Source organism: Lissotriton helveticus, chromosome 8 (genome assembly GCF_964261635.1).
Source record: "Lissotriton helveticus chromosome 8, aLisHel1.1, whole genome shotgun sequence".
In the NCBI taxonomy this organism is placed as follows: domain Eukaryota; kingdom Metazoa; phylum Chordata; class Amphibia; order Caudata; family Salamandridae; genus Lissotriton; species Lissotriton helveticus.
In genome coordinates, this window is record NC_136069.1 from 1,015,915,366 (window position 1) to 1,015,940,891 (window position 25,526).

Here is a 25,526-nt window from a genome sequence, read left to right on the forward strand (position 1 = left end):
ATGAAACAAGTTAATGCAGTTGCTTCCTCCTGCATTCACACATTTTGCATGCTCCACAGAATCCCCAGATGGATCCCAACCAACACCAGAAAGACCATCACTGAGGCACTCATCACCAGCTGCCTTGACTACAGCAACGCCCTCAATGCTGGCATCTCCATTACAACTCTTCAGAAGTCTTCAATCCGTGCAAAACGCTGCAGCTAAACTCATTCGGGACCTCCCCCAAATGAACCCACATCGCCCCTATCTGAGAGACCTCCTCTGGCTCACCATCCAGAAAAGATGCCAGTTCAAAATCCTCATGCAGGCATACAAAGTGCCCTGAGACCTAGGATCTACCTACCTCAACCACTGATTGAACTTCCACCAACCGCTAGACACCTGCGCTCCTCTTCACTTGCCCTCGCACGCACCCCACATCAGCCACAGTGGTGGCCACTTCTTCTCTTACACCGCTGCCAAGTCCTGGGACTACCTTTCCCTCCAGCTCCGCACAGCCCCTTCGCTGTTAGACTTCAGAAAGAGACTCAAGATCTGGCTCCTTGACAGAGACACAGCGCCCAGATGCCCTTAGTGGTGGCAGTGTTGCGCTTTACAAATGCTGTTTGTTTGTATGTAGGCCGACATCCACCATTTATCAATGGTGTCTGTGCATCTATTCGCCACTCTACATTTATAATATTGTTTTGATTTGCCAAATGTGGCATGATGTTATTGTGAACTTTGCTAAGACCAAGATATGTTTGAAGGAAATTTCTTAATGTAATTAAAAAAAATATTTTGAAATTAATTTGGCAATACATACCACAGTTTGATGATTTACTTGTATCACTTCATCCCCAGCGTGAATTTTCTTACATCGATCCGCAGCGGACTGTATCAGAAATAAAGACCATGCACTAGAATTATAATTGACCATTGTGATTAAAACCAATATCAAATTTTCTATAGATGCCAAGGGTAACCACAGATTTCAGGATTTACTGGTTGTGTCCTTTGTCATACCAAAGGACCATTACAGTGTAAAAAATAGAAAATTGCATTGGGTACTTCGCAGTCATTAATATGGGCCCTGTATGAATGACTGCCTACTCCAATTAAGTCAGTCAGTCTCAGGTAATCCATATGACACTGGTTCCACTGCATTTCTATGCTAGAAGGATATGTCATTAGCATTTTCTTGTTTGTTTATGAGATCTCTGAGAAATGTTTTGAACTCCTAGTCTATTAAAAATGTAGAAGACTGGCATATTTAAAATTGTGAATATTATATGAATGCGCAATTTTATAAAGTGGACTCGCGTACTAGTGAAAGAGGTCTTGTAAATGCACAAGTCCTAAAAGATAATGCCTTGCTAGAAAAAAAAGTGCTTAGAACTATACAGCTGACTGGGTGGAAATTCTTGGGCACTGATTTTACACAGGCAATCAAGTACACACAGTTACAGTTTCACACTTGTACCCCAGATATACAGATACTAACTCGTGCATATCAGCACCATGCAGACTAATCACAAGTGCACAGAGCCTAAGCACTCTTAAAAATAACACACTGGTATAAGGTAGCATTTTAAACAGTCTCCCACAAACACACTCCCCATGCCAACTATATCCATCCATATCCACATATCACCAAGGATACATGCATACAGCCATTTTCTGTCTCTTTCTTCTCTCTCTTGCTCAATTTCATTCTCTTTGTCTTGTATTTTATTACACAAACACCCTTATTCATACTGTAAATTAACATTTAAATGAGGCACTATATATAACATACGACACCCTGCAAAACACACTCATGCACATCCCTCTTTACTCCCACATTCTCTCACACATCTACCATATCCAAAAATAAACAAGCACACATCTCAGAGAAAAACGTGTATCAAGTAAACACAAGTGTGAACAATTCTTCGTGTGCTCACACATTGGGCAATGAGGGCCTTCAAAAAACAGCTCAGTGCAAGACTGCGGTGTTTCTCCCTTAGCCTGTCAAAGGGTTATTATCCATCACAGTTTAAGTACAATCATTCATGCACACAAATTACATTGTCAATCCTTTCATTAAGAGCAGTACACATAGAGATCTCAGGCACAAACTCTTTCATTACTCGACGTTTGGCAGAATATTTTGGCAATTATGGAGCTCAGAAGAGCATCGATCTATTCCAATGTTCGGCACACTAAGTTCAGCAGGCTTTTCTATTATTATTTTACTTAATGGCCTGGAGGAGAGGTCAGATCCCAGCAGGGCAATGTGGAACAAAACAGGATACCCAGCTCAAGAAGGAAAGCTCCTGCAGAGCTAAACAACATCAGGTCCTTGGTGCTGAAACTTTCTCTCATCACTTCCAAGGTCATCCACCTTTGCACACAGTACATAATAGCTAGGCTATCTTTTGAAATTGCAGAATATAGTTCTTATATTTAAGGTATGATTGCCATAATGGAATGACTATCTTTTACACATAAAAACAGTCTTTTGTTTTGGGCAAAGTGCAATAGACACTGTAAATACACCCTTGTAATGCACATTATAGAATGTCTATAATGCAATACATTTTTTTCCACAATATAAAAGAAATTCCCATCTGTTAGGGGTTGCTCATGCTGGTGGATGACAGCAATGCTGAAACAGTCATAGGTGTGGACTGTAGCAAGAATAGCCAACATGATATTTATCCCTGCGAGGATATGCCCGCTCCACAAGGTATCATAAAAAGTGTCTTCTTCAGGTACAAATGCTTACATGCGCAAGGATCCTTATCAGAAGTTTAGATGGTCAGTAATAAAGGTTAGTTTAATAATTAAAAGATTGAATGACAGATTAATATTTTTTAAACTAGTCCAATGTTCGCCATACCACAGTGCCTAGAGAAAAGAAATATCAGACTCTGCAATGCAGGCCTTTACAATGTGTGTAATAGAATGCATTGTTTTACATCGTCGTACCTTCACAATGCATTTGTCATTGTAAAGGTTAATATTCTTTTTCAATTGTCTAATGTCCATTATAGTAGTGAGCCCGGAGAAAAGGAATATCATGCTTTACAATGCATACTTTTACAATGCAAGGAATACAACATATTCCTTTACATTGTTGTACTTTTACAATACATTTTCATAGGATAGGTTGCTTTTTACATGTGAAAAAACGGAGACGAGGAGATTTACACTTCAAAACATACCTTTAGACTAGGGCATTGTGTGTTTTCTTAGATAATGGAGTTTTTAAAAAATATGGGGCATATTTACATGGGCTTATCGCCACAGGAACGTATCTTTTTGTAACTTTCCTGTGGTGATGCACCAACTGCCTTATTTACAAGCTAGTGTTAAGCCACTTAACAACGCCTTGTAAAAAAGGCTCCCTTTCACGACGCACTTAGCATGAAAGGGGCGGGTAATGGGTGCTGGGGTGGGCGTCCTACCACAACACCCATTGATTTTGATGTTGCCCCCTATTTACACGATTAAGACCAAAAATAACCGGGTCTTAATATGGTAAAACAAGAAGAAATGATGAATTCCCCTGTCTTTGGTGTTTCTATGTGTACTGCATTGTGGAGCACACGTAGAAACAGCAAATCGCCATGAATGATGGTTTATGCGCGAATAGATGTCCCTTCCTGCGCATAAACAATCATTAAAAAAAATGATGATTTGCAACTCCTATGTGTGCTGCACTATGCAGCACGCATAGAAGTTGCAAATCACCATTAGTGATTGTTTATGTGCAGGAAGAGTGACCTTCCTGCACATAAATAATCTTTCCCTCAAAGCAGGCACCCCTGTACTATAGTGCAAGGTTGCCTGCATAAGCACTGGGCAGCCGAATTTAGAGCCAGTGCGAGGGAAAACGAAGGGGTGTGCTGCAACATTGTAAAATCGGCGCGTCACTGCGTTTTCAGAATGGCGGTGGGCGGCATTAGCAATTTTAGCTTAACGCCGTGCTCTGCCATTCTATTGTAAATATGTCCCTATATATTTTCTGGTGATGGAGAAAGGATATTGGTTGCTCAAGAGCATCAATATTTTTTATTACAAGGATGCTGTAAGATTCTTATCAATTAGGTTAGTAGAAAGATTGATCCACCACAAACACCTTGCCAGACTCACGGATTCTTTCAAACTAATAGTGCTCTACTCAATTCTATATTATACTCACATTTTCTGTTGTTCCTGTGATTACATGAAGGCCATCATATGTTGATTTAATATACATGCCCTGCAATTGAATTTGAAAAGACGATTTAGGCCACAATAAATGTGCTGTAATTAAGAATCAACAAAGTACATCCAATTAAAAAACCGAATACAAATATAACTGAAATGTATACATTGAGAAACTTTGCAAATCAAAATTACTTGTTTGCACTTCAGTTGCGATGTGACTCGGCATGTTGGCGGTAGTTCCATAAAAATGTAAGCAAAGATGTATGATAATATCTACATCTAATAATGTTTATAAAACTTAGAGTTCAAAGGAAGTGCTAATGTCTTCTTTGTCCAAGTTTCAAACACTGTATGGGGCTAATTGTATAATGCTAATGTGCATTACATATTTTCTTTTCAGAGAACAGCGTGCACAGAGCTTCCTCAATGTTTATTTCCTTACAAAGTACAAAGCAATCTAAGAAATATGCCTGATATGGGTTCTGGGACATATTGTCTTAAAAACATTTATGTGTTACCTAGCTGGTTACATGGCGGGTGAGAGAGAATTAAACAATTGTAGAAATATCTTGGTTGGCAATTGCACTTAATATACTGCATTCACAACCTTCAAATAGGAAATGGTCAGAGGTCACACAGAAAAGTAAGGAACATTTATAAATAATACAATACAAAGGTCTTTATTTCACTTTTATACTCTCACTGGGCAAAGGGAGAAACAACGATAGTCCTTGTTGATCCTTAAAATGTAGATCTAAAAGAAGTTTTCCTTTCATGTATTTATTTAGGGGCAGAGTATGATGTCGGTTGGACAAGCGTCCAACCGACATTGTAGAGCAAACAGGACCATCCGACAAGGAGTTGGTGTTCCCGGTTACCATATCATGATGCAACCACCTCCATGGCAATAAAAAAAATACACTTTTAAAACATCCATGCTCCGAGTGACAGGTACCATGCGGTGCCTGCCACACAGGGCATGGATGTTTGGGAAGCATCACAGGTGCTCCTAGGCCTCATAGCTTAGGCGGTGGGAGACGGGACATCCAAAGTTACTTTCTGACAGCCTTTCCATGTTGTTCCATGTTGTTCATAATCCTGACGCCACCATTTGGGGATTATCTGTCTGACCGATGCTCTATGAGCCCGTGGAAAGCAGATCAGAATCCCCCTGCAGGTTTCTCTCTGACACCTAGTATCATAATACGGCAGCCAGACGGAAAACTCTGATGTCAGGCTGAAACATTCTGATGAGCTGTTGGATAGCTTTCTGCCTGACATTATAATGAGGCCCTTAATTATGTATCAGTTTGGGGTATGGCCAAGCAACATGGCCGACAGGATGTAACCCCACAGCTCCCGACCTGCCCGCATTATAATCCTTAATTATCATGCAGCTCTTACCTTCATGGCGTCTCAAAATCGCGGCGGAGCCTCCTGGGAGCCTGTGGTGGGGGTCATCGGTGCTGTGGTGTCCCTTGCGACTGGCGTCTCTGCGCCGGCATCAGAGGCCTCATCTGCTCATCTGGGCCTTTTCAAAGGAGGAGCCTGGAGCATTCCTGTGAGTGTGGCCTGGGTCTGCGAGCCATCCCAGTGGGGCTGGAGTGTCGTTGCAGGCGGCGGATCGTCTGGTGTCATGACAATCCCAGTTACCAGTGAGGCCAGATTGGCGTTAGGGGCCTCGGCTATGCCTGCACGGGCAAGAGCCTGGAACACACCCGGAAGATCGGCCTGCACCAGCGAGCTGATCTCACTGCCTGAAAGTGAGGCGCAGGCCATGGGTGGTGATCAGCCTTGCTGCTCGGCCCAGCATCCACCTTATCCTGCGGTGGTTATTGGGGACTGGGGACAGCGGAAGCAATGAACTGGCCCAGTCACATTGAGGGATACCACGACAGACTTCTCTCATTGGAGGGGGGACACATCTGGAATCCTGCTGAGACGTTCAGTCACCCCCCCTTAAGCCACTGGAAAGACGCACTAGCCTTTCCCTGGGGCCCCCGGGGAGTGTGGGATGGTGTGGGCCCCTGCAGCGGCAGTGGTGTGGTACCCCCAAAAGTGAGGCTAAACATCCTGCTGAACCTCCCTGGATGGTGATTATTGGTGGATTAGCTGAATGTTCTGGGTCTTTTGATTTTCGTGAGGAGATATGGTAGGGCAGTTCCCTTCGCTGCGACAGGGGGGAACCTTGATCCTAGATTTGTACTGGGCTATCGGCTGGCAGGGAGTGAGTACAGCTGAGACTACCCATTGCTACATACGCCGCAAGTGAGCTACTGCTGGCGAAGGGGGCACCATGGTGAAAGATAAGGCTCAGAAAGCGGCAGGTGCCAATACAATTATCCAATACACAACCTCGAGGCACACCACGCAGAGACTGACTAGGCAAACCAGGGGTGCGGTTCCAGAGGAAGAGGAAGGGGACCCGAGCCTTCCAGAGGCGATCTTCTGGCTGCCATTCAAGTGTCTAGAAAGGCGTTGGAGGACTGCATTGAGACTGTCTCCATTGATGTCATCCTGCTGAGGGCCGATCTCTGGAAAGTTGTGGATCAGGTAACGACTGGGGAAGCTGATATAGTAGAGTTGCGTGGAGATGGGGTGACACCCAAACTGCAGGTTGCGCAGATGACTATGACCACACAGGCACTGGAGCGGAGCGCTGAGGATGCAGAAGAAGAGCCAGGCGGAGCAAAATCCGTGTACTAGGAATTCTAGAGAAAGCAGAACAAGGAGCGGCTGAACAATTCTTAGAACAATGGATCCGTATGCAGCTCCGGCCCACTGGATTGTCACCCCTGTTCACGATAGAGAGGGCTTATAGGGCGTGGTCCCACCCCTGCCTCCGCGAGCTCTGATAGCTATGGTACGGAATAATCGAGATAGAGACTGCATTTTACGGGCGATAAGAGAGCACCAGAACTTGCAATATGAAAAGAACAAAGTCTCTGTGTATCTGGACGATCCAAGACAGGTACAGGAACCTCGTAAACCCTATCTGGCCTACAAACAGCGCTCTGCCTGGCGGAGCAGGGGGGAGCCATACCTACCGGTGCTGGGGGACGAGGGGAGTCCTCTTCAGCCGCCGCCACCGCCAGGAGTCAATTCACCGCTGAGACAGCGCCACCGCCCCGGAACTGCAACTCCCAGCTGCCTCAGCGGCGGCGCTGCATTCCCACGCACCGAAAGCGACAGGAGGCGCCTACAAACAGCGCTCTGCTTCACTTCGCGGGACCCCGGGCAAAGGGCGGGCCCTCTACGGCTGGATAAGGCCGGATAAGGACGGGACGGGCCACCCCACTTGACTCTTTCCAAGGAGTAGGCATAGAGACGCTTTTAATTCATTATCCATCTCCCATTGTACTGCCTATTGTCGATTTTGGGCTTCTTTCTTCCATCAATCATGTCCATCTGGGAGGGGCTGAATGCCCTGTGTGGCACTAAGTACGTCCCGGACGTATCAACCCCCCCTATAATGGGTAGAGACGTTGACCAACTAAACGGCACCCCACGGGATGTACCTCTTTCTCCCAACAAAGTCCAATCTCAAGCCAACACACTGTCCCGGGGTTTAAACTGTAAAAGGAAGCATGATAATGACAATGAGATCCAATCTAACGCTAAGAAATAGTGCACCAGCCCTTCTTCAACCCCCTCTAACCCAACTACAATTATGCCAGACAAGGACGACCCTGTATCACCCCATCTATCGTCCTTACTGGCCCAGTTTGAGCATATGTTAATATCTGCTATATCACCTCTGGTCACAAAAATTAATGATTTGGGGGACAGGCTGACCAGCATTGAAAAAACACTTAAAAAGAACTGTCTACCAACCGAAAAAACTGTTTTACCTATTTGCCCTAATCCTCCCATCAACCACGAAAAACCCAAGTCCTTTGAATGCGGAAAAGCTCTAACACTTGAATCCCCTCTTCCCACACCTACTGGCCCTAATATTACTTTTAACCCCGCAGTCGTACCTCATAGAGCTTCCAGGGTCGCTCTAGAAAGAAGGCATCGCATTAACTTACCTCCCGAAGCTGCCCCATACGTGACTGTCCTCTCTGGGGTCCCTGCACTTAGCCGGGGCAAGCTTGAAACACACCAGGACCTGCTAAATAAAGTAATTTTTTGGCTAGAACACAACAGACCGTTGCCACCAGACCTAGACGGCGGAATCCTGAGTGTTAGGAGGGTGGGGTGGCTAGGTACGTTGGGGGACTTGATGTTAATCAAATTTAAGAATAGGAACATTGTCCCCAAACTACGATTTTGCCAGCCCAAAGAAGGAGATGGCCCCATTTGCATTTGGGACTTGTATGATTTTTATCCCGGCTCCCAACATATCCCAATACCAAGACAAATGACAACAACTATGACTTCTAATTCTTGGAGAAGGGGATCCCTTGTACCCTGTGCTATTAACCCTCCAGCCTCTAATTAGTCCTGAATATATACGAACATTTGATTAGTTGATACGTTACATTTATTTAATCCTGTTTTAATAGTTGATCTTAAACTTTGCAATGAAATGTTGAGATATCTATGCATGTATGTATTGTTGTTGCTTTTATGGTTTTTAACTAAAAATCGAATAAAGCTAATCTGAATCTGAAACCCTATCTGGAAGTCAAGCACAAGTTACAGGAGTTAAAGTTACAGTGCAGGTCACCGTACCCAGCCAAAAGGTTTTATCCAGGGGAAGAGCGCATTTTTGACTCACCACAGGAGGTATGGGAGTGGTTGGAGATGCAGGAGGAGGCCTCCCACCTAGAGAGCTGCAAGGGCAGAAGCGGGGTTGGGGATCACACCTGAGCAAAAATCCTCATCAGCAAACAGAGAAAGTGAGAACGCAGGAATCAGCTGAACAGTCTGAACACAGGATTGTAGTGGGGATGATGGTTTGTTGCAGCTAGATGGCACTGGGCCCCCTGGTGATGGGGATACTCCACAGCTGGATGGTCCTGCTGAGTCAGACCCAAGGACACAGGCACTGAGCCTGATGATGGATACTGTCCCTGAAACCTTGAAGGAAGAAACCTCTGAACAATGTGGGGATTAGAGAATCTAGCCGCTGCAATAGTAAATTGCATTAGCATACATTGTTAATGTTAAGCAAAATGAGGTAATGACAAAATGTTTGGTATGCATGTTGAAGAGGGGTATGGCCAGACTGCAGTGATACACAAGTATGTATGGAATCTCCGCGGGGAGTGAAGGGGCATTACTACAGGGGATACTGCATATCTGCAGTGTCATGGAATTAAACATTTGATAGCTGAAACAATTTGGGGGTTCGGGTTGTGGATGTAACATTGTGTGTTTCCCCGGTCGGGCCAAATGAGATGCTGTGCATGTCCTGGCACGAGCAAGTGGTGGGTAGTAACGACTGAGATGTCTGACGAGTATTGCCCATGGGTAGAAGAGGTTCTGTTTAGGTCCTTGCTTATGGGCTGTTTTAGGTTATGTTAATTCAGTGGGTGAGATAGGACACTAGACCAGTGGCTACAGTGGCACACATGAGCAAAGAAAGTTAAACAGACTTAATGGCAAGGAAGGTACAGTTTCTTAGCTGGAATTTCAGAGGGCTAGGTACATTTACTAAATGTCATAGAGACCTCTCCTTCATTAAAAGGCATAAAATAACTGTTGCATGTCTGCAAGAAATGCATTTAGATGATGCATGGGCTGAGCAAGTAGCGAAAAAGTGGACAGGGCAGGTATTTCATTAATCGTATTCCGCATATGCCAGAGGGACCTTGATATGGGTGGCCCCTGGTACCCCATTTACACTACAATATATGGAGGCTGATACGTCCTATTGAGAGGAAAGCTTGGGGGCAGGGACATAGCTGTTTTAAACATGTATGAACCGAATACAGATGACCCAGCCTTTTACTCAACATTGCAGGATTTGATCATGACGGAGCTGGCTATCCCCCTATCCCCCTCGTATGGCTGGGAGATTTTAATTGTGTTATTGACCCTGATTTGGAGTGGCTCCCCCCCTAGAATGGGCACTAAGCCACACATGACTAAGCAATGCAGACTGTGATGGTAAACCTGGGCTTACGCGACGTATGGCGAATGCAGCACCTAACACAAAGAGTATTCACATGCCTTACACCTACACATAATACCTACAGTAGATTGGATAGAATCCTAATGACTGAGTCATCCGCTTTTCTGGCAGCTGAGATAGCCTACTTGGCTTAATTCTTGTTGGACTAATGCGCCGGTCAGCTGCGCAATACAGTGGAATATCAGAGAGCAGGGACCCCGTTATTGGCAGATGCCTTCCGACCTTCTGGTGATGCTGATTATTTAATGCATTATACTGAGTCTGATTATATGCATTCTTTCTGCAGAAATTTTGAATATATATTGTATTGATGAATGTCCTAAGCAAGAGATAGGAAACATCGCCCTTCAAGCATTCTATATCTACCTTGTGAATAGGTAAGAAAAGCCCCCATTTATTGGGCCCTAAAGGAGTATTATCATAGCTAAACTTTGAGAATGATTCATGTCTTTTATCACCATAGGGAGAATAAGTGAATAAAGGAGCTGTGCTACCACTGTAAATCATTTATACATCGCCAGAATCTTAAAAGGGTAAGATTGCATTTAATTAATAGTGGGCACTGTAAGAGATATCGTGAGAGAGTACTTTCCTCTTTCTCTCTGGCTTTTTTTCAAAAACGTTCCTATACTTTTCCATTTTTTAACTCTATACTAAACCTGTTGTTATGTAGATATGTGGTATAGACATTTTCCTGCTACATCACTAGCAGACATATGAATTGCCCCTATACAATGTGGCTCTTTAGATTTAGGTGTTCACCATCCAAACAAATCTCATAGCTAATAACAGATGACTTTGCGCCTTTTTATAGAGACCTCATTTCCCATTGTATGTTGACACGTTGGTGCGCATATACTCTAGTGCAAATAAGAAACTATGTGAGGTTGTACTAGATTAAATGGAATTGTTTGTCCTTCATATGTAATTAAATGGCATAGATACATGAAGTTATCTTTGTAATTTCAGATACCCTGTGTCCACACAATAAGGAAACAAACTTTTCTCTGTCGGTCCTGAGGAAGGTGGTACAAGTCCACCGAAACGCGCGTCGACCTGGCGTGGAAATTCATATTACAATCGGTGTCACCTCAGTCACAGAAAAAAGAGATTGTTCTTGATGAAAAGTGGAGTGTATGCAAGTGTATGTATGAGTAGTAGTATGAGTAGTATGTGAGTATATAGAGATGTGTGGCATGAAGGATTTCTTTTGATATGTATATATAATTTGGGAATAATATGTACTTGATGTTGTGTATTTTAAGGTTTATATGAAATAACCAAAAGAGTTTAATGAATTTAAAAAGAAAAAATATATAAAGAAAAAAATAACTTTTTGATACAATATAAAAAATCAATAAATAACTGAGAATACAAATACAGAAAGTATCTTATGCTATGTTTTGAAGGACCATTTGCAAAGTAGATGAACTATGTCATAAGATAAAAGAGTATTCAGGCCATGAGGGAAATATTTCTTTGCTATATAGACCTTTCTCTGTGTTCTGTTCTCTGCTGCTCAGCCATTGTGTGAGTGATGTCACAGAGTCTTCGTGTGTGTATGGTTGAATTAACAGTCAGTTGCTGTATGTGGGCTGAACAGCAGAGATGCTGCTTCCGGTGGGCCTGATACTATTGATACTGCTACAACCATCTTATCATCTAATGTTCCTGTCCTGATTGAACTGAAGAATAAATCTATCTTTTTGGATACAACTTCATCTCAGCCTACATCCTTCCTTGCATCTCACAACAAGTCTGGCTGCCTATTGGCATGGATACTGTATAGGGAACAAGCCCCCACTATTGTTGCATGCTTACGAGCTGTGGTGGGAGACTTGGTGTATGCTAGACCTGACATATTGGAACAATTCTGCCAACATCTGCAGAAGGTGTACACAGCTGATCCAGCTGTTAGACCAGAATGTTATACACCATTCCTTGAGGAGCTCCAAATGGGGAAGCTGAGACAGAAGTAGAGAAGCAATTAACAACAGAGGATATACTAGAGGCATTAGCAGAGATAACCAAAGCTAAGGCCCGGGGGATGGATTCCCAATTGAATGTTATCATACTTATGAGATGAAGCTGGTGCAACCTCTCCTTCAGACTCTCAGTGAAGCCTGCGAGAGGGGTATATTACCTCCAGTAGTAAGCAAAGTGGTTGTACAGAGTTCCCCAGAGAGAGCCAACTGATTGGCTCAAGCTAACCTTTCTCTCACTAGGTATGACAAGGGAAGTGCATGATGTGAACCCTTTTCGGAATTTAAGGATACCTCACACAGGTTACCGGTTGGACGACTACTGTCATCCCATCCGATGGCCGTCCAGCGTCATCATTGGTATCCTGCTCCTACGGCAGGCTGGCGGTGCAATGCCCGTCGGGCAGAACAGGGGGCTGCACTTTGGCGGAGTTCTTTTATTCCAAGCCAACGGGTGTGTGAGTGTGAGGGGCCTAAAAAAGTGCAATAGTGAGCGTGAGTGTAATCTAAAAAAAGTCAGTAGAGTCCATTAAACAATTTTAATAGTCTGGCTCACTATTACCTCCAGCCATGCGTGAAGGAGACATCTGTATGCTCCTAAAGCCAGGTGGGGATGAGAAGGATCCCGCAGCATACCAGCCACTTACAATGATAAATACTGATGTCAAAATCGTCTGCAAAATATTAGCCAAACGGCTGGATATGCATATGACCTACTGTCACAACTTGCTCCTGTGTTCTCAGGTGCCCCACCAGGGGGCTGAACTATGGGACTCTCCAGTGTTCTAATAAGCTTCCATACCTTCCCCTTCATGCACATACTGACTTTTAGCCATTTGGACTCTACTTGGAAATGGCCATCCATTTTCATACCATGCCAGGTTTTGTGGAAGCCAGCCTGCTCATGCCGGAAACTCCATTACCTAGAATTTCCTGCTCACTGCTTTGTCTCCACCCCTGCAGGCCAAGGATGGGTGGAGGAATTCAGCTCACCTGTGGCTGGCTGCTGCTATCCTGCTCTTACCTGATGCATGTGATTACTGTGAGCTCTTTTAAGCCCCAGCTCCCTTCAGGCCAAGATTGGTCATTGCAGCTGTATACCTATGAGATCGGCCTTCAATGACAAGTTTATAACAGTGTAACAATAAAAATATCTAAAGCCCAACCAGCTCTGATATAATATTCTATGTGGTCAATAGATTTGTCTGTCTATGTATGCTGCTTACCATAGGAAAATGCCAGCATACCCCCTGCTTAAAGTAAAACATGGTGTCTCTGGAATCATTAGTCTTTTTCAATGAAGATTGTCCATAATATTACCTGGCATCCTTAACCGATCCGCACTGTCTTCTTTGCCTTGCTTACCCCTCCTGCAGCTATGTTATATGGTTTTACTCAAAGCTGACAGGCAGCGCTGTGCTGAAACGTTCTCAAATATTCCTGTCAGCCTGGTGTAGAAGGTCTTTATGATATAGCAACAGTGGGTAATGAGTTTTGTTATCAACTGTTGCTGCATCACTGGAGTGAACCACTGGGTTTAGAATTTGGTGTAAATGATAGTGTCTTTCTATGGAAGACATGCATAACAACTTTATCACATATTCAAGCATTTTTAAAAGGTGCTCCTCAGTGAAGGAAATTTAGTGGTGCAGTGTATGTGAGATGTGAACAAAGTGACATACAGTGAACAATTACACCTCTTTCTCTCCATTTATTCTGAGTGTGCGTATGTGTGTGTTGAGCATCGAGTACTACATTTTTTGTTGTTTAGTGGATAAGTGCCATGCTTTGCCACTTGAGGGCATTTATGGACTATTTTTGTTGAATATTAAGCAAGTGAATGTACACTTTGTAATTATAATATTTGACTGAATATTGACAACTGTTCTGGGAATTATTTTACCCAATCAGGCCTTTATAATGTGGTAAGTCATGATTATGTTCTTTCCTTTGCATTATTTTCATACTTACTCACTGGGTTAGTAGCAGAAAATACAAGTGCAATTTGTTCTATTTATCTCTGCAATTTAAAGACATGTGGGGATGATTTGCCTTTCTGTATATTGATGTGGGATAAGTAGATATACGTTGCTCAATTAATGTGACCACTGCATACGGAATGGTTCACACTTAAACTCAATCATTTTTTCTATCTCCACTATTTTCTTTCTTGACATTTGTCTTGTTGATTTGAAATTGCATCATCCTACATGCCTCTGTTATTCCTTAGTCAACTAATGGCATACTTTACTTAAGTATACATGGAACACAAACATTTCCTTATTCATATCTCTTTTTCTACATATTAAAAAACCTGTTTTACAGTTAACATATATGCCCAGGACTACACCATGTTAATATTCAACATTGTGCATATCAGGGAGAGAAACAGCCAGCCAGTGGTAGCACGTTCAATGGATGTTTTATAATAAATGTTATAATTTAATTTCTGCTCTATATATATCATGCACTTTGAGGTTGAAAACAGTGCAATTAAATCATCGACTTATAATTATTAGGCATGGGTGGAACTCGTGAAGTTTCACTCAGCTGAATTCTGCAGAGTTACAGAAAACTCTGCAAGATTCTGTAGAATTCCACCAATGGGTGGAAAATGCAGCTTGCACTACAATATAGCTTTGGCAGTTCAAGCATTGTTGACTATCAGAGTGAACAGCACTATGCATTGCACAAGAGCCAAGGACAAATTTGATTCTTATGTAGGTTTATTGACCCCTTTTTCCCCTTGTAAAACGACGGGGGTTTGCTGCACTTCTCCCTGCCTGCGCCCTGGTGCAGGCGGCATCGCGGTACCCCGGTGGGCTTGCTGGTGTTCTCTCCCCCCCCCTCCCGCCGCCGCAGACACAGCCATAGCGGCCGCAGTGCGGAGGTGGGGACTACATACCCCAGGCTGCTCAGCGGCACAGCGGCGGAAACCGCCAAGGACACTTCCGCGCACGGAGGCGCATTTAATCCGAGGATAACCCCGGCAGAGCGGGCGGACCTTGTAAAACGACGGGGGTTTGCTGCACTTCTCCCTGCCTGCGCCCTGGTGCAGGCGGCATCGCGGTATCCCGGTGGGCTTGCTGGTGTTCTCTCCCCCCCCTCCCGCCGCCGCAGACACAGCCATAGCGGCCGCAGTGCGGAGGTGGGGACTACATACCCCAGGCTGCTCAGCGGCACGGCGGCGGAAACCGCCAAGGACACTTCCGCACACAGAGGCGCATTTAATCCGAGGATAACCCCGGCAGAGCGGGCGGACCTTGTAAAACGACGGGGGTTTGCTGCACTTCTCCCTGCTTGCGCCCTGGTGCAGGCGGCATCGCAGTATCCCGGTGGGCTTGCTGGTGTTCTCCCCCCCCTCCCACCGCCGCAGACACAGCCATAGCGGCCGCAGTGCGGAGGTGGGGACTACATACCCCAGGCTGCACGGCGGCACAGCGGCGGAAACCGCCAAGGACACTTCCGCGCATGGAGGCGCATTTAATCCGAGGATAACCCCCACGACGCGGGACCGCGCGCGGGACTAGCCGGGCTAAGCCCGGGCAAAGGGCGGGCCCTCTGTGGCCCTCAGAGGACTGAGGAGGACGGGACGGGCCACCCCATTTGGCCCCATCGAAGGAGGAGGTACAGAGACTTTAAATCTTTTTATTTTTTCCGCTTTGAATTGCCAATATTGTTTTCGGATTTCCGCTATTTAATAATTATGTCCATCTGGGAGGAGTTGAATGCCCTGTGTGGCACAAACTATTCACCGGAGGTATCAACCCCCCCATAGTGGGAAGAGACACTGAGCGAATAAATTGCACTTCCCAGGATGTACCTTTATCCCCCGAAAAAATCCTTCTTCAGGCCAACATACTGTCCCGGGGTTCAACCAGTAAAAGGAAACATGATGAGGCTATTATCGATCAAATGTGCTGTAGCCCCTCATTTTCCCCCTCCAATCCTACGTTATTAATGACGGATAAGGCTGAGACTACAACCAATGACTCTGTGTCGCCTCTCCAATTGACCCTATTGGCTCTAATCGAACGATTGTTAAACTCTGCATTATCACCTCTGGCCACTAAAATCAACGACCTGGGGGACAGGTTGTCCAGTATCGAAAAAACAGTAAAAAGGATTTATCCAGTACCTGAAAACACTGCTTTACCTATATGTCCTACTTTCTCTACCAACCTCGAAAAGGCTAAGCCCGTTGCAAGCAGGAAAACTCAAACTATTGATTCCCCTCGTACCACACCCACTCCAAGTGGCCGCAATGTTACTTCTAATCCTGTATATGTCCCTCACACAACTCCCAGAATTATTCAAGAAAGAAGGCATCAAATTAATCTACCACCTGAAGCCGCCCCATACGTGACGGTTCTCTCTGGGGTCCCTGCACTTAAACGGGGCAAATTGGAAACACACCAGGACCTGCTGAACAAAGCCATCTTTTGGCTCCAAAATAATAGACCGTTACCACTTACTCTAGATGGCGGAATTTTGAGCGTGAGGAGGGTGGGGTGGCTAGGCATGTTGCCTAAAGATATTCCGGGGGATTTGATATTAATTAAATTCAAACACAGGAACATTGCCCCTTATTTACGATCTGCTCAGCCCCAAATTGGAGATGGTCCCATCTGTATTTGGGATTTGCATGACTTTTATCCTAGCCCCCAACCACTGAATTATAATACCTGGTGAAAGGGGACTGTGTGCACTTTGCGTTATTACTCTGATTAGTTGACTCGTTTTTAGTTTGTTTTAAATAGATGGTTTTCTTTTAACTTTGTAATGAATTGTCGAGTTATTTATGTACGTATGTATTTCTCTTTGTTGCTTTTATGGGTTTAAACTTAAAAACCGAATAAAGCTTATTTGAATTGAATTGAATTGAATTGACCCCTTTTTCAAAAAAGAGAGTACTTCAGTCAATAACTGGGATTCACATATACAGTATCGCCAGTAACAAGAAGAAACAAAAGAATTAGCTTGCTTAACTTCTTGAGCTGTAGAGAGAAAATGAAATTGTAATTAGGCTGTCGGAAGTGAAACCGACTATCTCGATCAGAAAGCCTACAACCTAAGGTCGTAGGCTTTACAACCAAGATCGTAATCAGCTGCTAAGCCTGAACGTAGAAATCTTCCCTGCGGCTTTGATCTAAGGCTATGACAACACTCCCACATCCGATACTTCCTGCAACCATGCCCCGCTGAACTTTACCTTCTCAGAACGTTTTCCTCAACATTTCTTCTAAGTTCAAAGGTAAGCACTGACTGGCCCAATTAACTTTGTGCATCCGAATTATGCTCCATTGCGGTCGGCCATATCTTTAAACTTTGACCCGGTCTCGTATGACTAGATGTCTGCGTTGGTGCTTTGATCTTTTAGGAGCCAGATTTCACTCAAATCTTTAGAAATTCATAACTCCAGTTCTAATGATTGGATATTTGTAATCTTGGGGTCAAATAATTCATTAAATTGTACTCTATTTTTCTTAAATTGGTGGGGAATTTTTCTTGGCTTGTGTTTTCACTTTATTACTGTTTGTGTGCTACATAAATACTTTACACATTGCCTCTAAGTTTTTGTGACTTTTTGTGGTTCAACCTGCAAAGGATTGTGATTGCAGCTTGTCCAGGGTTCACACACCAGTCAACCAACAACCCAATTTCTCACAAAAGGTAATACCACTGGGGAATAAAGCCATGCAGGGAAAGACTGCTGTAAGGCAATTCAATTGGAAAAACACATCATTAACCTTTGATGATCATTTTTTGCGTCCTTTATACTACAGATTTTTGGATAGCAGAGCAATAAACAGATACATTTTTATAAACTAGTGACCAGAAGCTAAAAGACAAGTGCTTTGGCACCGAATAGGCTAATTGAAAGACATATATGTTTCAGATTGGCTGGCATATAAAAGTAGCCATTTGGAGAAACCCCTTCCATTGTTATCCATAGCAATCAAAGCAATGGCAAGTTTCACCACGGCTGATCTGAAATCAGGCCACACAGGATTGAAACACCAAACAGCAACAACATCTACTTTGTATAGTGAACTGATGTAAGTGATTCTGGCTAATGCTTTACAAATCCTAACCAAAGTAAAATGATGAATCAGCACATGGCCCCAATTGCGGCTTTTTCGCATAACATGCCAAACAGGAGTCACCACAGGAGTCATACTTTACTTATCTTGCCTTTCATTTTGTCTGGAAGTTTTTGATGTATTGAATGCACCTTATATAATGATACAAATATATTCGATCAAGGTCAAAAGGTCTTCAGGTATCAATAAAAGTTTGAGAATGATATGGGACTGCAGGCTGAAAATAATACAGATGTTGGTGTTCTTATTAGCCCTTTCCTTGCCTCTTAAATAATAGGAGCTTCAATAAGAGGAAAAGGGGAAAAAGGAGGAGGAACACCAATACCAGTGGCAGTAATTATATCAGTATTATTGATGGATTTGCCTGTCAAAATATTGTGGATGTGATTAGCCTGCAGATTTTCTGTTACTAACTCCAATGGGGAGATGTTTAGGTAAACAATGTTTAGTACACAATATTTATGTCAAGTGATATTTTGACTACGATATTACAATATCATAGTTAAGTAGTGTATGTTACTGGAGCAGCAGTAAGAGCAATATAAGTATAAAATAAAAGTACCACTAGGCCAGCATTCTCTGGGAATGGGGAGCAGGCTCGCAATGGATAGGAAGGTCTGTGAGGGGGTGAGGCCAAAACAACGGGGAAATATAGATGTAAGTGTGGTGAAGGCAAGATTACATATATATATGTCACATGATAATTAGGGCCGATATTCAGGTCCTAGTTTTGTGGCCGGGACTAATTCAGTTCTATATAGAGGATAGCTGACAAGGGAAATACAATATCAGGAGTTCATTACTAGGAAGTCTGGCATATGATTCAACAAGGAACCTGCAAACAAATCTGTTAATCCAGTGGCAATAAAATCCATTTACAAAGAGCTGTATTCACAGATTAAAGAGAACTGTCATGTGGTGTGTTTCTGTTATAAATACAGATTATATCAATGTTATGTCATTGTCAGCAAGGGAAGCATGGGAAGATTGGGTACTGTAACGTGTACCTCAAGTACTTTACTACAAGTTATACGTTTCAGGTAAGAGTTTCTTTATTGTAATACCTCATCCAACAGGTACTGATGGCAACTCCTGGTAAATGTTTTACTACGAAATTAAAATCTTGCAAAGCAATGACCCATTGCATTATTCTGGGAGAAATGAAATCCAGCCCTTTCTTTTGAAAAAGTTCCTTCAGTAGTTTATGATCATTAAGTTAGCTTTCCCCTGATAAAATCATAAACTTATTAAGTGCCCAATAAATCACCAACACCTCTCTTTCTATCATTGATTCATTCATCTCTGCCCCTCTCACACTGCTAGATGAACACGCATTTAGATGAGCCTCACCATCTCTTTTTTCTTACGAAATTGCTCCCAACCTCTTGGAATTGGCATCAGTTACTGTTATACTTTCATGACCAGGAATGAACCCCTACCAATTTGGTGCATCTTACAATTCTTCTTTCAATTCTTCAAATTCCTGTTGCCATTCAATTGTCAATTTAAACTCCTTATTTTTCAAAAGCAACACCTGCATGTTGTTGGATTTGCTCGCCAGATTTTTTATATATTTCCCATAGTATTCCACCATACCCAGAAATGAAAAACCTCCTCTTTTGTACATGATATGGCTAACTTTTCAATAGTGTCTACAAACTCTATCTTCAGTGCAGCACCCCTCCCATTGATAAGATGTCCTACATAACTTACCTCTTGTACTGCAAATTTGCAGTTTTTGTTTTTTAACATCAAACCTGCATTCAGAAACTTTACTCTTGAATAATGCTCACAACGTGCCCCACCAAATATCAGCCGATCATCCTGATAGCATTTGTTTCCTTTTACCCCTTTGAGCAAAGACGCCATCACTCTCTGAAAAACAGAGGCTAAATGACATCGTCTTGAACTTGAATGCTTACATGGGAATTATAAATGCCGTAAGCTCTTATGAATTCTCTACTAACCGCATTTAATGATACGCCTGCGTTCGGGCAAATGTTGTGAAGAATTTCGCCCCTGCTAAAGATGAAAATATCTCATCTATGTTTGGAAGCAGAAACCTGTCCCCAATTATCTCCTTCTTGAGTGCCCTGAGGTCCACACACAACCTAATATCTCAACTAGCTTTCTTGACAACAACAATTGGAGACAACCATTCTTTAGCTTCCACTGGTGTTATAATCTTTTGACTGATAAGTTTCTCCAAAGCCTGTTCTACTTTTTCCTGTAAAGCAACTGGAGTTTCCCTAATTTTGGCCAATGTTGGTATCACTCATGTCTTCAATTGCATACCATTTTTATAACCCTTCAAGTACCCTAACTCCTCTCTGAACAATGGAGGGTATTCAGACACAAAGCCATATACTCTGTCTCAACCTCCTGTACTTGCACTTGATGTTCTGCATTTGGATTTAAAGTAACCCCCAAAAAACTTTGATGTGGCCACCCAAGTATATCATCACTTTTCTTGGAAATATAAATCTTGTCAAACAATAGCATGCTTTTGGGTTGTCTTCCATACCCATCAGGGTATACATCCATGAATCATAATGAGTTTTTTCCTTGAAACCACTGACTATACTTGTGTTTAGAAATAATAGTTAGATGCAAGCGTGAATCAACTTTTTTTTCAGATTGATACATACATTTTCTCAACACCAGTTGGATGTTGTTGTCTCGCTCCCTCAACTTGTAATATAATGCCAGACTGATCTTTTTTACCTTCTTATTCTAGTCCTCTATTTGTTTACTTCTACGACATTTTTGAAAATGGCCATTCTTTCACACCCATGACAGATCACTCCCAGAGCTGGACATATTCTTGCATTTGCTCTGTGACCACTCCTCCAAAATCAGAAAACCCTACTATGTACCCTATATGATCCTCTTTTGCTACTTCTTTGGATGTATCCTTATTGACTTTTATCATGCACACATTTTCCTCACTCTTTTTTTGGGCTTCAATGTATTTTACTTTTCTCACTTTTCAGCTCAGTTACACACTTTAACATGTGCTCAACCCTTTTGCCACTAAAATGACTCCCTCCAACGGTGGCTCATCCTTCAGCCACAGTTCCTCTCTAATTTTATCATCTCTGCATCTTAACACAAATTGATGCCTTATACATTCCTCATTGAATCACCCAAATGTACAGGTGGACACACGTTTTCTAAGACTTGTTATATAATCTTCAACTGTTTCTTCTCTACCCTGCTCTCGTAGACTAAAATGGTACTGTTCCATAATGGTACTGACTCTAGGCAAATAATGACGCTCACGTTGTAAAATACAAGTCTGAAACTCATTTAACCCTCTCTGTTCTTCCACACTTAATTCTGGTAGGTTCTCTAGAACTTCCTGGCCCTTTCTTCTAAGACAGTGCATTAGCAGAGAATATTTCCGCCCAGTGCTTAAGTTGGTTTCACATACCCTCACATAATGACCAAACATTTTCCTCTATTAGCCCCATTTTATGCTACTTTCGCTTGGAAATCTTAAGAAAAACAGTGGTGGTGTCACATTCTGCATTGTGCCTTATTTTATACCAACTGTAATATTCACAAACCAATTTACACCACCACTCTTAATATGTTTTTTTTGAATGTCTGCAGCACCCTGTCTAATGCGATGCATCCTACTTTAAAAACAAATAAATTTTAAGGTGTGCCTATCACCGTTGTTGGAACAGACACCACTGACCTCTTAGGTGTTCCTATCACTGCAACAGGCAAAGGTGAGACTATCACCACTGATGTTGAACAGGCTTTAATTTTAACTCCACCTCAACATTTTTAGATGTGCCTTTCATTGTTGTAGTCACTAATTTTCCTTTTTGGTGTGCTTTTCACACAAATACAGGCAACACAATCCAATGTGATGTGCTAATGACTGCTTGTGGGGAAACAGGCTTTAATTTTACCTCCCAAAAACTAAGCAATCCAGTAGCAGAATGGGTACTCTGTTCTTATGTTTATATATATTTTTCTCTCTTTATAAAATTCAATGTACCATAGCACAATAAACTAGAATGGCATGACACGATCATCTCACCCTGCTTTCAGTTGCACGCACTATTTTAAGGTTGCGTATCACCGTATGGGGCCAAATCAAATATGGCGCCCACATATCGCATGTATGCTGCAGGGGCAATGGCTGGCTTACAGCAAGCTATGATGTTGCACGCACCGACTCCATCGTAACCACGATGAAAGGCCTTACTTGCCCCACTCTCACCTCCAGCTGCTTTACCTTCTTCCAGCCACTCATGCTTTTCCCGATCCCCCTGAACTATTTTAAAAATAATGCACAGAACCAATGCGGTTCTAATCCACCCACTTATTTAACTGATCCTGGACTCGGCCACTTCACTGCACTGCTTTGCAGATTCTTCATTATGGCAACATCACAACGTCGTTCCAGATGGTTGCCGACCCTCATTCTGTTCTCTTCATGATGTTGAGGTGCTCCTTCCTTTAAGTACCTCGCTTGTCGCCAGTGTAACATGTACCTGAAGATGAGATTGACGGCTGATGGTCTGTCTTGAATAGTGTCAAGAGAGGAGGGTGTTGAGTTTCTTGAAGAGATACAGGAGGAAAATATAGATGCATGTGAAATTACTTTAGAAATGGTAATGGAAGAGGAAAGAGGAAATACAGTCTGGACTAGTTCAAATGAGAACGTTAACAAAGCCATGGATGGTTGTATATAATGAACTGGTGGTTGACACGGATATGTTATTTAGAGGAACACAATTGGTTCTGCCTATCACATTTAGAAGTAAGTTGACAGATGAGACTCACCAGGGTAATTTGGGAATTGTTAAAACCAAGGAGCGAGTGAGGGCAAGATTTTGATGGCCAGAAAGAAATTTAGGAATTGAACGTGTGGTCAGATAATGTGTGCATTGCCCTGGGAGCAGCACCGACACTCAACGACCACGCATGCAACCTAGGATTCATCCTCGACTCAACACTCTCCATGACCAAGCAAGTCAACACCATCTCATCCTCCTGTTTCAACACCCTCCTCATGCTCCGAAAGATCTACAGGTGGATCCCCACCGGCACAAGAAGAACGGTCACCCAGGCCCTCGTCAGCAGTAGGCTGGACTACGGAAACGCCCTCTATGCGGGAGCCCCTGCCAAACTGCTTAAACGACTGCAGCGCATACAGAACGCCTCTGCATGCCTGATCCTCGACATCCCTCGCCACAGCCACATCACACCCCACCTGACAGACCTGCACTGGCTTCCCGTCAACAAGAGGATCACCTTCAAGCTCGTCACCCACGCACACAAGGCACTCCACAACACCGGACCAACATACCTCAACAGACGACTCACCTTCTACACCCCAAACCGCCAGCTCCGCTCCACCAACCTTGCCCTCGCCAAAATCCCCCGCATCCGAAGATCGGAAGAGCGACCACCGGTGGCAGATCATTCTCCTACCTCGCCGCCAAGTCCTGGAACACCCTCCCCATCCTCCGTACGGCAGACCGAAGACCTACTAACCTTCAGGAGGCTACTCAAGACCTGGCTTTTCGAGCAGTAGCAGCACCCCCCGCGAGCCTTGAGACCCTCATGGGTGAGTAACGCGCTCTACAAATGTCTTGATTGATTGATTAAGAACAATGATAGCATTTTTCCATCACATTCTATGCCTTTGGTTTGTCAGAAACTAACATGTAGCCCCTGGCAAGTGGTTGCTATTGATATTAATATTATTGGTCCTTTGAAAGGATGAGCTGAAGTCATGAAGTGAACGTTACATGTACTACTTTATTTCCGATTATAATTTCGGTTGTATATTGTTGCTTCAAGCAGTACTAAAGGCGGATGCAAGTTAAAACAGTCGTACAATGACAATATCTTTTTGACATCCATAAGAAATGTTGTTTAGCAGCCATGTCCATTAATGTTTACATGTTTGAATATCACTGTTTTATAATATGTTTTGTTATTGAAAACTCATTTAGTTTGGATTAGTTTTCATCACAGTTAAAGAAGCTCTGCAAGTTTCACAGGACTGAATGATGTGCTGCAATATGTTGGACTATTTAATCCAGTCATATTCCAGATAAAGAGCGTGACATACCCATTGTGATAAAACATGGGCATGAACATGCCATATTTTCTATACACTCCAACTACCACCTGAAAGTTATGCTTTTGAAAGCACTGGGAAACTTCAATTCGTTTATATCCTGTTGTTTATGGATACTCCCAAGCAGAAATAAGTAAGCATTGAAAAGATCATTGCAAGAACGTTTTAGTTTCGCAGATTACTGCATGAGTCTGCAAGTGAGATTTGGGACAGCATAATGAAACTTTATGTAGGATTTGCTTTCTTCTGTTATAAAAATTGAAAGCCTTACCAATTAAGGTCAATTTCCATTTGTTTGTTTAAAATGCTAAGAATCTTTCTATTTTTTAGGTTAGGCGTTACCCTATTTCCTTGGGATCAGTTTATCGGGTCCACTAATTATCAACCTGTTATTTTGCATGTACTTCACTTCATGTAAGGTATTTCTTGGGCATTTTTTCATGGAATATATAGGCAGGATTGGGGTGCAGATTTTATCGCATCCAGTAATAACAAAACTCATAATTTCAATACCTGCGTAAATCAGGATTTGTGTAATGGTTCAGGATTATCGATCCTACTTGTAATAAGTGGCTAAATATTAAATTGTGAACACATTAATGGAACTTTCTTTGGGGTGAACCTGTTTGGCAGGAGCTTCCTTCCCTCTATGCAGGACTTATAGATAAATGGTTTCCAGTTCAGGTCGCCCCGTTCAAGGTAGCCATCACTAACAATAGCGGGGACGAGGATATGCCTCTGATTACAAGTGAGGTGGTGAAGTACAAACGACGCAGTACAGCACGTAATCAGAATTCCGTGCACTATGGTAATTGCCACACTTCCTGCAAATTTCATCAGCTAAAATATTTCGGAATCCACAGGTGAAATTGTGCAGTAAATACCGATACAAGGAAAGTTTGATGCTATAAATATTGAATGGTCAATGATGCAATTAGCCATTTTCAAGTGAAAATTAGGACTAGAAAGTATTTACACCACCTAATTAATACCTCACCCCTGGAGTCGCTATTTACAGGGAATGGCAAGTACCTCACCACAATCAAGCCCACTGATAATCAAAGCTGCTA

At 43.0% G+C, this 25,526-nt stretch overlaps 1 protein-coding gene across 2 annotated transcripts in view; it reads right to left on the reverse strand.

The window, feature by feature from the left end:
• Window positions 1-25,526, reverse strand: part of CNKSR2 (connector enhancer of kinase suppressor of Ras 2) — a 1,535,139-nt gene that overhangs the window by 730,922 nt on the left and 778,691 nt on the right. For both annotated transcript variants that reach the window (XM_078656116.1, XM_078656115.1), the window contains exons 7-8: window positions 4,172-4,231; window positions 809-877 (exon numbers count right to left, since the gene is read on the reverse strand). In XM_078656116.1, the coding sequence (XP_078512242.1) occupies window positions 809-877; window positions 4,172-4,231 (129 nt within the window). The remainder of the gene's footprint in view (window positions 1-808; window positions 878-4,171; window positions 4,232-25,526) is intronic.